The sequence below is a fragment of the Crinia signifera genome, chromosome 4, assembly GCF_055691185.1.
Source record: "Crinia signifera chromosome 4, ASM5569118v1, whole genome shotgun sequence".
Taxonomy (NCBI): domain Eukaryota; kingdom Metazoa; phylum Chordata; class Amphibia; order Anura; family Myobatrachidae; genus Crinia; species Crinia signifera.
Window position 1 is genome coordinate 6,161,284 of NC_139220.1, and position 15,887 is coordinate 6,177,170.

The 15,887-nt window shown below is 47.9% G+C and overlaps 1 protein-coding gene across 1 annotated transcript in view; it reads right to left on the minus strand.

Moving 5' to 3' along the window:
* The window catches only part of CACNA2D4 (calcium voltage-gated channel auxiliary subunit alpha2delta 4), a 207,866-nt gene that overhangs the window by 103,682 nt on the left and 88,297 nt on the right, over positions 1-15,887 (minus strand). Inside the window, 1 exon segment of the mRNA XM_083180850.1 lies at positions 5,683-5,763. Within this exon segment, the coding sequence (XP_083036976.1) occupies positions 5,683-5,763 (81 nt within the window).

Here is a 15,887-nt window from a genome sequence, read left to right on the forward strand (position 1 = left end):
AGAGAGCAGTAGTATATGTGCCTGGGTTACAGCAGGAGAGAGCGGTAGTATATGTACCTGGGTTACAGCAGGAGAGAGCGGTAGTATATGTACCTGGGTTACAGCAGGAGAGAGCAGTAGTATATGTGCCTGGGTTACAGCAGGAGAGAGCGGTAGTGTATGTGCCTGGGTTACAGCAGGAGAGAGCAGTAGTACATGTGCCTGGGTTACAGCAGGAGAGAGCAGTAGTATATGTGCCTGGGTTACAGCAGGAGAGAGCGGTAGTATATGTGCCTGGGTTACACCGGGAGAGAGCGGTAGTATATGTACCTGGGTTACAACAGGACAGAGCAGTAGTATATGTGCCTGGGTTACAGCAGGATAGAGCAGTAGTATATGTGCCTGGGTTACAGCAGGAGAGAGCGGTAGTATATGTACCTGGGTTACAGCAGGAGAGAGCAGTAGTACATGTGCCTGGGTTACAGCAGGAGAGAGCAGTAGTATATGTGCCTGGTGTACACTAGGAGAGAGTGGTAGTATATGTGCCTGGGTTACACCGGGAGAGAGCGGTAGTATATGTGCCTGGTGTACACTAGGAGAGAGCGGTAGTATATGTGCCTGGGTTACAGCAGGAGAGAGCAGTAGTATATGTGCCTGGGTTACAGCAGGAGAGAGCGGTAGTGTATGTGCCTGGGTTACAGCAGGAGAGAGCGGTAGTATATGTGCCTGGTGTACACTAGGAGAGAGCGGTAGTATATGTGCCTGGGTTACAGCAGGAGAGAGCAGTAGTATATGTGCCTGGGTTACAGCAGGAGAGAGCAGTAGTATATGTACCTGGGTTACAGCAGGAGAGAGCAGGAGTATATGTGCCTGGGTTACATCGGGAGAGAGCGGTAGTATATGTACCTGGGTTACAGCAGGAGAGAGCGGTAGTATATGTGCCTGGGTTACAGCAGGAGAGAGCAGTAGTATATGTGCCTGGGTTACAGCAGGAGAGAGCGGTAGTGTATGTGCCTGGGTTACAGCAGGAGAGAGCGGTAGTATATGTGCCTGGGTTACAGCGGGAGAGAGCAGTAGTACATGTGCCTGGGTTACAGCAGGAGAGAGCAGTAGTATATGTGCCTGGGTTACAGCAGGAGAGAGCAGTAGTATATGTGCCTGGGTTACAGCAGGAGAGAGCAGTAGTATATGTGCCTGGGTTACACCGGGAGAGAGCAGTAGTATATGTGCCTGGGTTACAGCAGGAGAGAGCAGTAGTATATGTGCCTGGGTTACAGCAGGAGAGAGCAGTAGTATATGTGCCTGGGTTACAGCAGGAGAGAGCGGTAGTGTATGTGCCTGGGTTACAGCAGGAGAGAGCGGTAGTATATGTGCCTGGGTTACAGCGGGAGAGAGCAGTAGTACATGTGCCTGGGTTACAGCAGGAGAGAGCAGTAGTATATGTGCCTGGGTTACAGCAGGAGAGAGCAGTAGTATATGTGCCTGGGTTACAGCAGGAGAGAGCGGTAGTATATGTGCCTGGGTTACAGCAGGAGAGAGCGGTAGTGTATGTGCCTGGGTTACAGCGGGAGAGAGCAGTAGTATATGTGCCTGGGTTACAGCGGGAGAGAGCAGTAGTACATGTGCCTGGGTTACAGCAGGAGAGAGCAGTAGTATATGTGCCTGGGTTACAGCAGGAGAGAGCAGTAGTATATGTGCCTAGGTTACAGCAGGAGAGAGCGGTAGTATATGTGCCTGGGTTACAGCAGGAGAGAGCGGTAGTGTATGTGCCTGGGTTACAGCAGGAGAGATCAGTAGTGTATGTGCCTGGGTTACAGCAGGAGAGATCAGTAGTGTATGTGCCTGGGTTACAGCAGGAGAGAGCGGTAGTATATGTGCCTGGGTTACAGCAGGAGAGAGCGGTAGTGTATGTGCCTGGGTTACAGCAGGAGAGAGCAGTAGTATATGTGCCTGGGTTACACAATGCAGAAGGTGCATGATGTTATGTCTCAGTCTGGGAACTGTCAGAGCTTGTCGTCAGCTTCTCTGGTACAGTCACAGCCGCTGGCTCACGCCCTCCGCCGGGGCTCTGCATGATGGATGGTTTATCGGACAGTGTCAGACAAGACGCCCGTCTGATGGTATCAGCCATTTGCAGACTGAGATAAGGAGTCCTCCTTCAGATCAAGTCTGTGAACCTCTACAATCATTTCTGTAGGACGCAAATGCCGCAGGTCCCAAGGATGCGACATCGGATCATCTGCATAGACATCGGTCACCTGAGTAACCTTCAGGTTCCGCAGGACGCCCGGGGGACTCACGCTGCAGAACGTACTTATGGAGAAGCTTCAGGAGGACAGGAATCAATAGATTGGGAAAGGAACGATGGAATAAATTCAGAGGAGGAATGAATTCTGCTCTAGTCACAATGAGCAGATTATTATTACGATTCCACTGATAAAGTATTATGTGCCACAAAAATAAAGTGCTGTCCCCAAAGGTCACAAAAGCAACATTGATAAGTGTGCGTGTGTGTGTGTGTGTGGGGGGGGGGGGGGGGCACCAAGTCTCCGAAGGCGCCTGCAAAGCAGCCCTGCATATGGGGACCGAAGCAACTAGAATCCGGCCCTCTTGGATCATGAATTAAGTACAAATAACGTTTCAAAGAAAGAAATGATGAAAAACATTTTAAATTTCGCCATTTTCAACATGTCGACACAATGAATGTCGACATTTTCAATATGTTGGTATTTTGTCTGCCAATGGCTGTCTGTATTTTGACCATCAGTAAATTGACTGCATCTCATGGCAGAATGTATTTGTGGGGGCATTTCCCTTATCTGACATGCGCAGTACAACTATGTTGAAGTGCCACCTGGTGGCAGATAAATGTATTGCAAGGAGTTTTAGGTAACATTGGGCCTTATTTTGGTTCATTCTTTCTGACAAAATCCTTCTTAGATGGACAAAACCATGTGCACTGCAGGGGGGCAGATGTAACATGTGCAGAGAGAATTAGATTTGGGTGAGTAATTTTGTTTCTGTGCAGGGAAAATACTGACTGCTTTATTTTTACACTGCAATATAGATCTCACTTTGAAGTAAAACCCCACCCAAATCTAACTCTCTCTGCACAAGTAACATCTGCCCCACCTGCAGTGCACATGGTTTTGCCCATCTAAGAAGGATTTTGTCAGAAAGAATGAATCAAAATAAGGCCCATTGTGGGTAACACATGTTGCAAAGCATTGATGCTTACTGCCCGACGAACGCTCCCCCGTGTTCGGTTCCGCTTTTACACCGGTTCTATCTGTAAATATATTTGCTATGTACAGCTATATATGTATCACGGAGCATCATATAACCAATTGCAACTCATTATTAAGATACATCAGACAGAAACAAACAGCACGGTGATACCCGAGCAGTTCTCCGGGCAAAATGTAACATCGGAAGTGGATAATGTTGACTTTATCCAGTATCTGACATTATCTGTGGTGACACCAGTCAGTTCCTATTACAGCTTTGTCATTCGCAGACCTTACACAACATCTGCAATGTTCACAGCGGCTACGTGGGGAGCACTCTATACTATATATATATTCACACACACACACACATATGTATACACACACACTAGGTTATTCCTTGGTATAAGGCACTTGCTTTACATGTTCTTCTAGTTATACACAGGCTCATCCGCACCTACCTACCTACCAGCTGCGCTGTCCGGGGACCATCTACCTGCACACAATGGAACACTGCACAATTTGTGTATAGAGATGTATTTATTCCTGTGGTCTAGGTTACCTAGAGTCCACTGGTTTAACCCTTTGGGTGCCAACATCTGTGAGAGATGTGCAAAATATCTGCTAAAAATCCCAGCGTCGCTCACATTTGTTATAGAAATTCAAATAAAAAATATTTTGTAAAAAACAGATGATATTTCCTATATAAGGTGACATTACCGGGCATCGTGATGAATACACAGGTTTGTTTGGCTAATTTCACACCTTTTTTGACAAATTCACTTCGCGCTCAGAAGGGGTAAAACACACACACACACACACATATATACACACACACACACACACACACACACACACACACACAAATCTACAACTTGATGTTTTGTTTTTTAGGCAAACATAAAATACAGAAATGCAGCAATAATACAATACAATATAATAGGAAGTGGGCCTGATTCAGCGTGGGTGCACCTACTGGGTGCAAAATTTGTACCAGGATAAAAATGTGAATTCAACAATCAAAAACTCCACAACCTTACTTAGACCTATGAGGGGGTCGCGGCACAAAGGCCCTTATTCAGATCTGATTTGTAGTACAAATTTGTTTGGAAAATGGACAAAACCATGTGCACTGCAGGTGGGGCAGATGTAACATGTGCAGAGAGTTAGATTTGGGTGAGTTATTTTGTTTCTGTGCAGGGTAAATACTGGCTGCATTATTTTTACACTTCAATTTAGATTTTAGTTTCAACACACCCCACCCAAATGTAACTCAGTGCACAGGTTACATCTGCCCCACCTGCAGTGCACATGGTTTTGCCCATTTTCCAAACACATTTGTACTGCGATCAGATCTGAATAAGGGCCAGTGTGTTCCACAGCAAAAACAAAGTCTGCAATTTAACCTTAGAAATCCAACATCAGACTTCTAGCATTGCACCAGGACAAAATGTGCTCCCAACTCTAAAAACTGATGTGCCCCTTCCTCCGATGTGCTCCTAACGCTAATAACTGACGTGCCCCTAACTGTCACATGCCCCCAAATACGACGTGCCCCTAACTGTAATAAATGATGTGCCCCTAATTAACTGTCACATGTCCCCAACTACGACATGCCCCTAACTCTAATAACTGATGTGCCCCTAACTGCCACATGCCCCCAACTATGAGATGCTCCTAACTGTAATAACTGATGTGCCCCTGTCACATGCCCCCAACTACAATGTGCCCCTAACTCTAATAACTGATGTGCCCCTAACTGCCACATGCCCCAAGTATGATGTGCCCCTAACTAATAACTGATGTGCCCCTAACTGCCACATGCCCCCAACTATGACCTGCCCCTAACTCTAATAACTGATGTGCCCCTAACTGCCACATGCCCCCATCTACGACGTGCCCCTAACTCTAATAACTGATGTGCCCCTAACTGCCACATGCCAACTATGACGTGCCACTAACTCTAATAACTGATGTGCCCCTAACTGCCACATGCCCCCAACTACGACATGCCCCTAACTCTAATACCTGATGTGCCCCTAACTGCCACATGCCCCCAACTATGACCTGCCCCTTACTATAATGTAACCTCTAACTCCGACATGCCCCTAACTGTAATATATTCCCAAACTCTAATGTTATCCCCACTCTGACATGCCCCTAACACTCTAATGTGGCCCCTAACACTAATGTGGCCCCCAACGCTAATGTGGCCCCTAATGCTAATGTGGTCCCTAATGCTAAAGTGGCCCCTAACGCTAATGTGGCCCCCAACGCTAATGCGGCCCCCAACGCTAATGTGGCCCCCAACGCTAATGTGGCCCCCAACCCTAATGTGGCCCCCAGCGTTGGTGGCCCCCAACGCTAATATGGCCCCCAACGCTGAATCAGCCAATAAACAGAATGTGTTGTGCTTTAGAAACACATCAGACCAACCACATAGTAAACGAGTGCCTGCCCCCTGCTGCCCTCCTACCTGCAGCGATGGCCGTCTTGTTGTGGACCGTGACCGATACGGAGGTGCTGACTGTCGCCGCCTCCGGCTTGGGGTTCCCCTCTGCAAAGACACAAACTCCCATCAGTGACAGAACGGCCAGTGTGCTGCGTACGGTGAATCGGGAAAGAACGATGACAGGGTTGTAGCGACCCCTTCCCTCCACCTCTAGGTCTGTCCCATTAATAAAATGTATTTGCTTTTTAATTCAATTATACAATTTTAAATAGTTGTATACTATTAGAAATGTAATTACATAAGAAATATATATATATATATATATATATATGTGTGTATGTATATATATATATATATATATATATATATATGCAACAATGTGTGTAAGGAATGGTGCGCTGACACCTGCAGTTCCACAAATCAGCTTGCTCCACAAGCTCACAAAAATACACTAGTCCTTCCAATGGTGTTTTAGGACAGCTGCTCCCCGATGTCAGAGCCTGATCCCAAAGGCTCACAGACAAGACATTTCTGGAAAAAGAAGAAGACACAGGGGGCGCCTATGGTGTATTACCGTTTTAATCTTTAAAAAAACAGCTGACTCAATAGTCATACGGAACCAATATAAAATCCCCCAATTCCTTTGACCGTAAAGACAAAAATGTGATTTTAACAAGATAAGATGTTCCTGAGTGAGGGAATATGCTAATAGCCATGTATGTAAATCCGCGAGCAGTGACTGGCTGCTGGGAGGTTAAAGGAAGGGACAGAGCTTTACAGTTGCCACCCCTCTGACGAAGTCTGGTGACGAAACGCGTTGGGGCGTGGCCACTGTGACGCTGAACGGAGTTCCCACGGAGCAGGCTGAAGGAAGGACTGAGAAGTAACCTGGGCACGAGACGACTTTGCGGGATATTGCCGGCGGTGCCTGAGGGTCGTGAGTCCAATACATACAATACAGCCGTGTTGCCTGTGGGATGTTTTTATGAAATCATGTGGTAGTTCAGTCCACAGCGGAGGAATTATTTGGTACGGGCATTATACCCCGCTTTTTTATGACTATTGAGTCAGCTGTTTTTTTAAAGATTAAAACGGTAATACACCATAGGCGCCCCCTGTGTCTTCTTCTTTTTCCATATATATATATATATATATATATATATATATATATATATATATATATATATATATATATATATATATATATAGAAAACTGTATATCCAAAGATATAAAGAAGCAGCACTCATTTGATTTTTAAAATCCAAACAAACAGACAATTTATTCCAGAGGCAACTGCTCAGTTGCCTCTGGAATAAATTGTCTGTTTGTTTGGACTTTAAAAATCAAATAAGGAGTGCTGCTTCTTTATATCTTTGGATATACAGTTTTCTATGATCTCTTGCTGACGGGCACCCTCAGAATAACCTCTTAAGTGTGCGGATTTCATAAGTTTTCTTATATATAAATATATATATATATATACATATACACACACACACACACACACATATATATATATTTTCCTTCCTACAGCTGACAAATGAAAGCTCTCCCTAAAACTACTACTACAGCTGCCACCATCCTGCTGTTTATACTACTAGAATCCTGCTGAATGTGTCTCTTCCCTCCCCTTACCGTACCAGAGACCCCGGCATTACGCCAAAAACTATCCACTATCTAGTACATACACCCCATCCCTTCTCTGTGATCCTGTCCTGGACTTGCCAGTATTATCCCGGGATTCAGGGGTTCGGGAGATGCTAGGGAGCCGATGGCGTGATATGGGGGAACCCAGGGAGCGGATAAGTCAGGAGCCATGATCTCTATACCGTACAACCAGTGTATGTTATAGAGGGGATGTGATCAGGAGCAGCGGGGTGGGGCCTGTGACACGTCACATGTAGGAGATTATGGCGGCACGCAGAGATGCACGTGTACTTATTACTGCCATACAAACCAAATCACCAGGAATGGGACCTCCCGACTCTCCTCCATGTCCTCAGGCCTGGCAGCAGGACACAGTCCCCAAGTCAGCATAGCTGTGAATTATGGGTAATGGATGCTGGCAGCCAATCAATGAAGTTGGCAGCAGCCAACCTGACAAACCAGAACTACATATGTCTCCTGGGAAGAAGACCAAAGAGCGAGACCTACCATCTCCCACAGCGCAGAAGGTGGAGAGATCATACAAGACCATTTTTTTACATATGCAAATGAGGAACGGGTAAAAAAAAATGTGGGAGGAGCATAAAATTGAATTTATTCTGTAAACCAAGCTGGGAAATTATAGCAGGTCTATATGGAAAGGAAACATCACTGGAACAGCTTATGTGCGAGGAACAGGCCAACACCACAACAGGGCGTCCAGATGTGGCAGCGACATCTCGGACATAGGATTGTCACTGAGACAACAGCCATTCATAATATGACATCCCACGTCACAGCAGGGATGACGTGATCACAGTGTCATACAATGCAGAGCAGTACCACGTACCAGAGAAGGCACCATCCCACGTGTGACAGCGGGCAACACGTACATATCTAGGGAAAGCACTCATGATGATCTGATCTTCTAAAGTGTATGCACATGAATGCTAAAGAGGAACTCCAAGTAAACAGAGGAAAAGATACGCTCTGTACAGGCAGCTTTTCAGCAGAATTGGGAGCAAGGCCTATGTACATGTTCCAAAAGAAAAGCAAAGCAAGAGAAAGCTAATGCAACAGAAGGAATTCTGTGATAGGACAGCTTCATCTAATCGTGGTCATCGGCAGAAGTCTGTTGGTCAAACACTGGTTACAACAAACTCCAGGAAACTTCTCATGCAGCGCAGCTGGCCCAACACCCTCCTCAAACTCCAGGAAACTTCTCAGGCAGCGCAGCTGGCCCAACACCCTCCTCAAACTCCAGGAAACTTCTCAGGCAGCGCAGCTGGCACAACACCCTCCTCAAACTCCAGGAAACCTCTCAGGCAGCGCAGCTGGCCCAACACCCTCCTCAAACTCCAGGAAACTTCTCAGGCAGCGCAGCTGGCCCAACACCCTCCTCAAACTCCAGGAAACTTCTCAGGCAGCGCAGCTGGCCCAACACCCTCCTCAAACTCCAGAAACCGTGAACAGGACTTTGGAACCACTCGTGAAGAGAGAGAGACGGTGTAACCACCTCAACCCCCACATCCACGCAGCGGTGCAAGAACAAGCAATGAAGACTCTATTATTAGTATTACATGCAGTACCTTACATAACTTATAATGTTGAATATATCATGGTTGCCTACCCTCCCGGAATGGCTGGGAGGGTCCCGGAAATCTTGTCCCCCCCCTGCCGCTTCCGCCCTTCTGTGTAACATAGATCTGCACTGACGCTTCCGCCCTTCTGTGTAACATAGATCTGCACTGACGCTTCCGCCCTTCTGTGTAACATAGATCTGCACTGCCGCTTCCCCCCTTCTGTGTAACATAGATCTGCACTGCCGCTTCCGCCCTTCTGTGTAACATAGATCTGCACTGCCGCTTCCGCCCTTCTGTGTAACATAGATCTGCACTGCCGCTTCCGCCCTTCTGTGTAACATAGATATGCACTGCCGCTTCCCCCCTTCTGTGTAACATAGATCTGCACTGCCGCTTCCGCTCTTCTGTGTAACATAGATCTGCACTGCCGCTTCCGCCCTTCTGGGTAACATAGATCTGCACTGCCGCTTCCGCCCTTCTGTGTAACATAGATCTGCACTGCCGCTTCCGCCCTTCTGTGTAACATAGATCTGCACTGCCGCTTCCGCCCTTCTGTGTAACATAGATCTGCACTGCCGCTTCCGCCCTTCTGTGTAACATAGATCTGCACTGCCGCTTCCGCCCTTCTGTGTAACATAGATCTGCACTGCCGCTTCCGCCCTTCTGTGTAACATAGATCTGCACTGCCGCTTCCGCCCTTCTGTGTAACATAGATCTGCACTGCCGCTTCCGCCCTTCTGTGTAACATAGATCTGCACTGCCGCTTCCGCCCTACTGTGTAACATAGATCTGCACTGCCGCTTCCGCCCTACTGTGTAACATAGATCTGCACTGCCGCTTCCGCCCTTCTGTGTAACATAGATCTGCACTGCCGCTTCCGCCGTTCTGTGTAACATAGATCTGCACTGCCGCTTCCGCCGTTCTGTGTAACATAGATCTGCACTGCCGCTTCCGCCCTTCTGTGTAACATAGATCTGCACTGCCGCTTCCGCCCTACTGTGTAACATAGATCTGCACCGCCGCTTCCGCCCTACTGTGTAACATAGATCTGCACCGCCGCTTCCGCCCTTCTGTGTAACATAGATCTGCACCGCCGCTTCCGCCCTTCTGGGTAACATAGATCTGCACTGCCGCTTCCGCCCTTCTGTGTAACATAGATCTGCACTGCCGCTTCCGCCCTTCTGTGTAACATAGATCTGCACTGCCGCTTCCGCCCTACTGTGTAACATAGATCTGCACTGCCGCTTCCGCCCTTCTGTGTAACATAGATCTGCACTGCCGCTTTCGCCCTTCTGTGTAACATAGATCTGCACTGCCGCTTCCGCCCTACTGTGTAACATAGATCTGCACTGCCGCTTCCGCCCTTCTGTGTAACATAGATCTGCACTGCCGCTTCTGCCCTACAGTGTAACATAGATCTGCACTGCCGCTTCCGCCCTTCTGTGTAACCCAGATCTGCACTGCCGCTTCCGCCCTTCTGTGTAACATAGATCTGCACTGCCGCTTCCGCCCTTCTGTGTAACATAGATCTGCACTGCCGCTTCCGCCCTACTGTGTAACATAGATCTGCACTGCCGCTTCCGCCCTTCTGTGTAACATAGATCTGCACTGCCGCTTCCGCCCTACAGTGTAACATAGATCTGCACTGCCGCTTCCGCCCTTCTGTGTAACATAGATCTGCACTGCCGCTTCCGCCCTTCTGTGTAACATAGATCTGCACTGCCGATTCCGCCCTTCTGTGTAACATAGATCTGCACTGCCGCTTCCGCCCTTCTGTGTAACATAGATCTGCACTGCCGCTTCCGCCCTTCTGTGTAACATAGATCTGCACTGCCGCTTCCGCCCTTCTGTGTAACATAGATCTGCACTGCCGCTTCCGCCCTACAGTGTAACATAGATCTGCACTGCCGCTTCCGCCCTTCTGTGTAACATAGATCTGCACTGCCGCTTCCGCCCTTCTGTGTAACATAGATCTGCACTGCCGCTTCCGCCCTTCTGTGTAACATAGATCTTCACTGCCGCTTCCGCCCTTCTGTGTAACATAGATCTGCACTGCCGCTTCCGCCCTTCTGTGTAACATAGATCTGCACTGCCGCTTCCGCCCTACAGTGTAACATAGATCTGCACTGCCGCTTCCGCCCTTCTGTGTAACATAGATCTGCACTGCCGCTTCCCCCCTTCTGTGTAACATAGATCTGCACTGCCGCTTCCGCCCTACTGTGTAACATAGATCTGCACTGCCGCTTCCGCCCTACTGTGTAACATAGATCTGCACTGCCGCTTCCGCCCTTCTGTGTAACATAGATCGGTACTTGTGAGTTATCTGGACGCCCGATTTTTTGATTGTATGCCTTAAGTTAAGGCATACAATCAGATACGATGCGATGCGATATCGCATCGCATCGCATCGCATCGCATGCGACCATCGGATGCGATGACCCGATTTTTCCATAGGAATCAATGTTAAAATGATTCCTATGGAAAAAGGGGTCCTTTTCATACCCCTACTATCCAAGTGGGCATGGAGTTGGATATAAACCTGTGGCGAGCGTAGCGAGCCACCGAGCCCGAAGCGTGGCGAGCGAAGCGAGCCCCGCGAGGGGACGGTATTCCGTGTCCCCTCGCGGGGCTCGCTACGCTCGCCACGCTTCGGGCTCGGTGGCTCGCTACGCTCGCCACAGGTTTATATCCAACTCCATGCCCACTTGGATAGTAGGGGTATGAAAAGGACCCCTTTTTCCCATTGAATTCCATGTTAAAATGGACTCAGTCCATTTTAACATTGATTCCTATGGAAAAATCGGGTCATCGCATCGCATCGCATCGCATCCGATGGTCGCATGCGATGCGATGCGATGTGCCCGATCCGACCCGATTTTGAAATCGGGCGTCCGGATAACTCACAAGTACCCATAGATCTGCACTGACGCTTCCGCCCTTCTGTGTAACATAGATCTGCACTGCCGCTTCCGCCCTTCTGTGTAACATAGATCTGCACTGCCGCTTCCGCCCTTCTGTGTAACATAGATCTGCACTGCCGCTTCCGCCCTTCTGTGTAACATAGATCTGCACTGCCGCTTCCGCCCTTCTGTGTAACATAGATCTGCACTGCCGCTTCCGCCCTTCTGTGTAACATAGATCTGCACTGCCGCTTCCGCCCTTCTGTGTAACATAGATCTGCACTGCCGCTTCCGCCCTTCTGTGTAACATAGATCTGCACTGCCGCTTCCGCCCTTCTGTGTAACATAGATCTGCACTGCCGCTTCCGCCCTACAGTGTAACATAGATAAGCACTGCCGCTTCCGCCCTACAGTGTAACATAGATCTGCACTGCCGCTTCTGCCCTTCTGTGTAACATAGATCTGCACTGCCGCTTCCCCCCTTCTGTGTAACATAGATCTGCACTGCCGCTTCCGCCCTTCTGTGTAACATAGATAAGCACTGCCGCTTCCGCCCTACAGTGTAACATAGATCTGCACTGCCGCTTCCGCCCTTCTGTGTAACATAGATCTGCACTGCCGCTTCCCCCCTTCTGTGTAACATAGATCTGCACTGCCGCTTCCGCCCTACTGTGTAACATAGATCTGCACTGCCGCTTCCGCCCTACTGTGTAACATAGATCTGCACTGCCGCTTCCGCCCTTCTGTGTAACATAGATCTGCACTGCCGCTTCCGCCCTTCTGTGTAACATAGATCTGCACTGCTGCTTCCGCCCTTCTGTGTAACATAGATCTGCACTGCCGCTTCCGCCCTTCTGTGTAACATAGATCTGCACTGCCGCTTCCGCCCTTCTGTGTAACATAGATCTGCACTGCCGCTTCCGCCCTTCTGTGTAACATAGATCTGCACTGCCGCTTCCGCCCTTCTGTGTAACATAGATTTGCACCGCCGCTTCCGCCCTTCTGTGTAACATAGATCTGCACCGCCGCTTCCGCCCTTCTGTGTAACATAGATCTGCACTGCCGCTTCCGCCCTTCTGTGTAACATAGATCTGCACTGCCGCTTCCGCCCTTCTGTGTAACATAGATCTGCACTGCCGCTTCCGCCCTTCTGTGTAACATAGATCTGCACCGCCGCTTCCGCCCTACTGTGTAACATAGATCTGCACCGCCGCTTCCGCCCTTCTGTGTAACATAGATCTGCACTGCCGCTTCCGCCCTTCTGTGTAACATAGATCTGCACCGCCGCTTCTGCCCTTCTGTGTAACATAGATCTGCACTGCCGCTTCCGCCCTTCTGTGTAACATAGATCTGCACTGCCGCTTCCGCCCTTCTGTGTAACATAGATCTGCACTGCCGCTTCCGCCCTTCTGTGTAACATAGATCTGCACTGCCGCTTCCGCCCTTCTGTGTAACATAGATCTGCACTGCCGCTTCCGCCCTTCTGTGTAACATAGATCTGCACTGTACATTAAGGGGGAAATTTACTTAAGGAAATTTGTAAAAAAAATAGGTGTATTTGTATCCAGAAATACACTTATTTTTGACATTTACTATCCCGAAAATACGGCAATTCGTATTCATATTGATATGCTATCAATACGAATACGAATTGCCGTATTTTCGGGATAGTAAATGTCAAGAATAAGTGTTTTTCTGGATACAAATACACCTATTTTTTACAAATTTCCTTTAGTAAATTTCCCCCTAAATGTCTAAGTGATGGGTCCTCCCGCACCGCGATATCAGGTTTATGTTTTACAGATGTCATCTTCAAAAGGTCTCTCCAGAAAAGCACGACAGCCGGTAATTGCTGTAATGTGCAGAGGTGAAGGGGGGGGGGGGATATCAGCAGAAGACGTCTCTCTGCGATGACGAAGGGTAACGGGTTCAGAAGTAACAGACAGTATCTCTCCACAGTGTACAAAGAAAAATTTAGGATAAATCACTGCGCTTTAGGAGCAAGCTTGAACCTATACGGTGAGTGTGTCGCCATACACACAGCAAATGTAACAATGGAAAAAGGAATAGCGTCAGTTTTTTCAAGCGCTCCTTCTATCTATACATCCAGGTGTCACTTCGTCCTAGATGTCTCTGATGATGGCTCATGTGACATAGAAGGAAAAGAAACCATATAGGGCAGGGGTTCCCAATCTTTTTCTAATCACGGCACCCTAGGGTATCAGAATTTTTCCAAGGCACCCTAGGCCACCAAAAAAATATATCAAATGAAGTAGATTGTGTTTATATAGGCTTCTTAGGTTCAGTTATGTGGTAAAGGGCAGGATTTGGTTCAGATTGTACACAATTTATGATTGGCAGCCACCAGCACTGGTTTTGTCCAGAAATAATTGATCATAAATAATTTTACTTGGTCCTGGACGACCAACCCGAGGACCCCTGCAAGTGTCACGAGGCACCCCAGGGATCCTAGGTGCACAGTTTGGGAACCACTGATATATGGTGTAATACCTTCAACTGTAATTTCTAACACATGGATTTTATATGTTAAAAACCGTACCCTGTGCAGTGGTCCACTAAATAAATGGTGGACAAATCACACTCTGGTTTGAGGGAGTGATATAGCTCCAAGGGATACGCCAATATTCTCCAAGTTATTCCACATAGAAGAACCAGAGAAATAGGTGTCCAAATGGTGAAATAACGTTTTAATGGGTTAAAAAAGCAAGGCAACCTTGATAAAGGACACATAGGCCCCCATTTATCATTGATCGCATTTACAATGCGATCTGGGGGGAATATTACCGACCAGGATCGCATCGTAAAATGCGATCATTTCGCCCCAATGATCAACTGCCAGGTGCAGGGCTCCGAAAGGAGCCCGTCTCTGCGATACCCGGAGCTGGAAGCCGAGGAGTCTGCGCAAGCGCGGTTATGCGCTGAACCCCCCCCCCCCCCCGCGGCCCCTCCCCCCCCCCGCTCGGGCAGTGCGATGTGCAGCCATAGGCTACAATGGGCTATCGCCATATCAGAATGGCGATAGCCCAGGGGTGCGATGCCGGGCTGCCTGATGTTGATACATCGGGCAGCTTCGCATCCCTCATAGAAAACTATGGGGGATGCGGCCGGCGGCGCTGCAGGGGGGATCGCAGCAGGGATCGGAGATTTCTGCTACGGTCCCCTGTGATACATTAGGGGGATACTTAATATTTGCAGTTAACCCCAGAAAACAGATGTTTTTCGGGGATTTAGCCGCAAATATTGCTTGATAAATGGGCCCCATAGTCTGAAACGCGTTGGGGAGGGGACTTGTGAACACTGGACAATACACCAGGACTTGAACATCTACAGAAAGCATCCAGGGACACCTGTGGAATAAGTGAAAGGAGAAAATCAAATGGAGGAATAATAAGACTGCGGACAGACACTGAGAATTTGGTGGAGGGAGACAAGGCAATTGCAGATCATCTAAATAATTACTTTTGCTCCGTATTCACTATAGAAGGAGAAGGGAAGGGACCACAGTTAAGTTGCAAGGACATTCATTAAAATAAGGTAGATGGAGGTACATTTACTAGGGAGAAAGTCCTAACAGAACTTTCAAGACTGAAAGTGGATAAATCAATGGGGCCAGACGGATTTCATCCAAGGATAATAAAAGAACTAAAAGATGTGTTGGTAGCGCCATTAACAGATTTATTCAACCAGTCACTAGATACAGGTGCAGTTCCAGAGGACTGGAGAAAAGCAAATGTAGTTCCACTGCACAAAAGTGGAAGCAAAGAAGAAGCAAGTAACTACAGACCAGTGAGCCTTACATCAGTAATAGGGAAATTAATGGAAACACTATTAAAAGAAAGAATAGTGGAATATCTTAAATTAAACAACTTACAGGATCCAAAACAGCATGGTTTTACTGCAAAGAGATCATGCTAAAACAAGTCTCATTGACTTTTTTGACTCCGTGACCAAAATACTAGATGAAGGGGGGGCTGTAGATGTGGCATATCTAGACTTTAGTAAGGCATTTGACACGGTCCCACATCGCAGGCTGCTAAATAAACTTGAAAGTGTGGGATTGGATTATCAAACAATTAAATG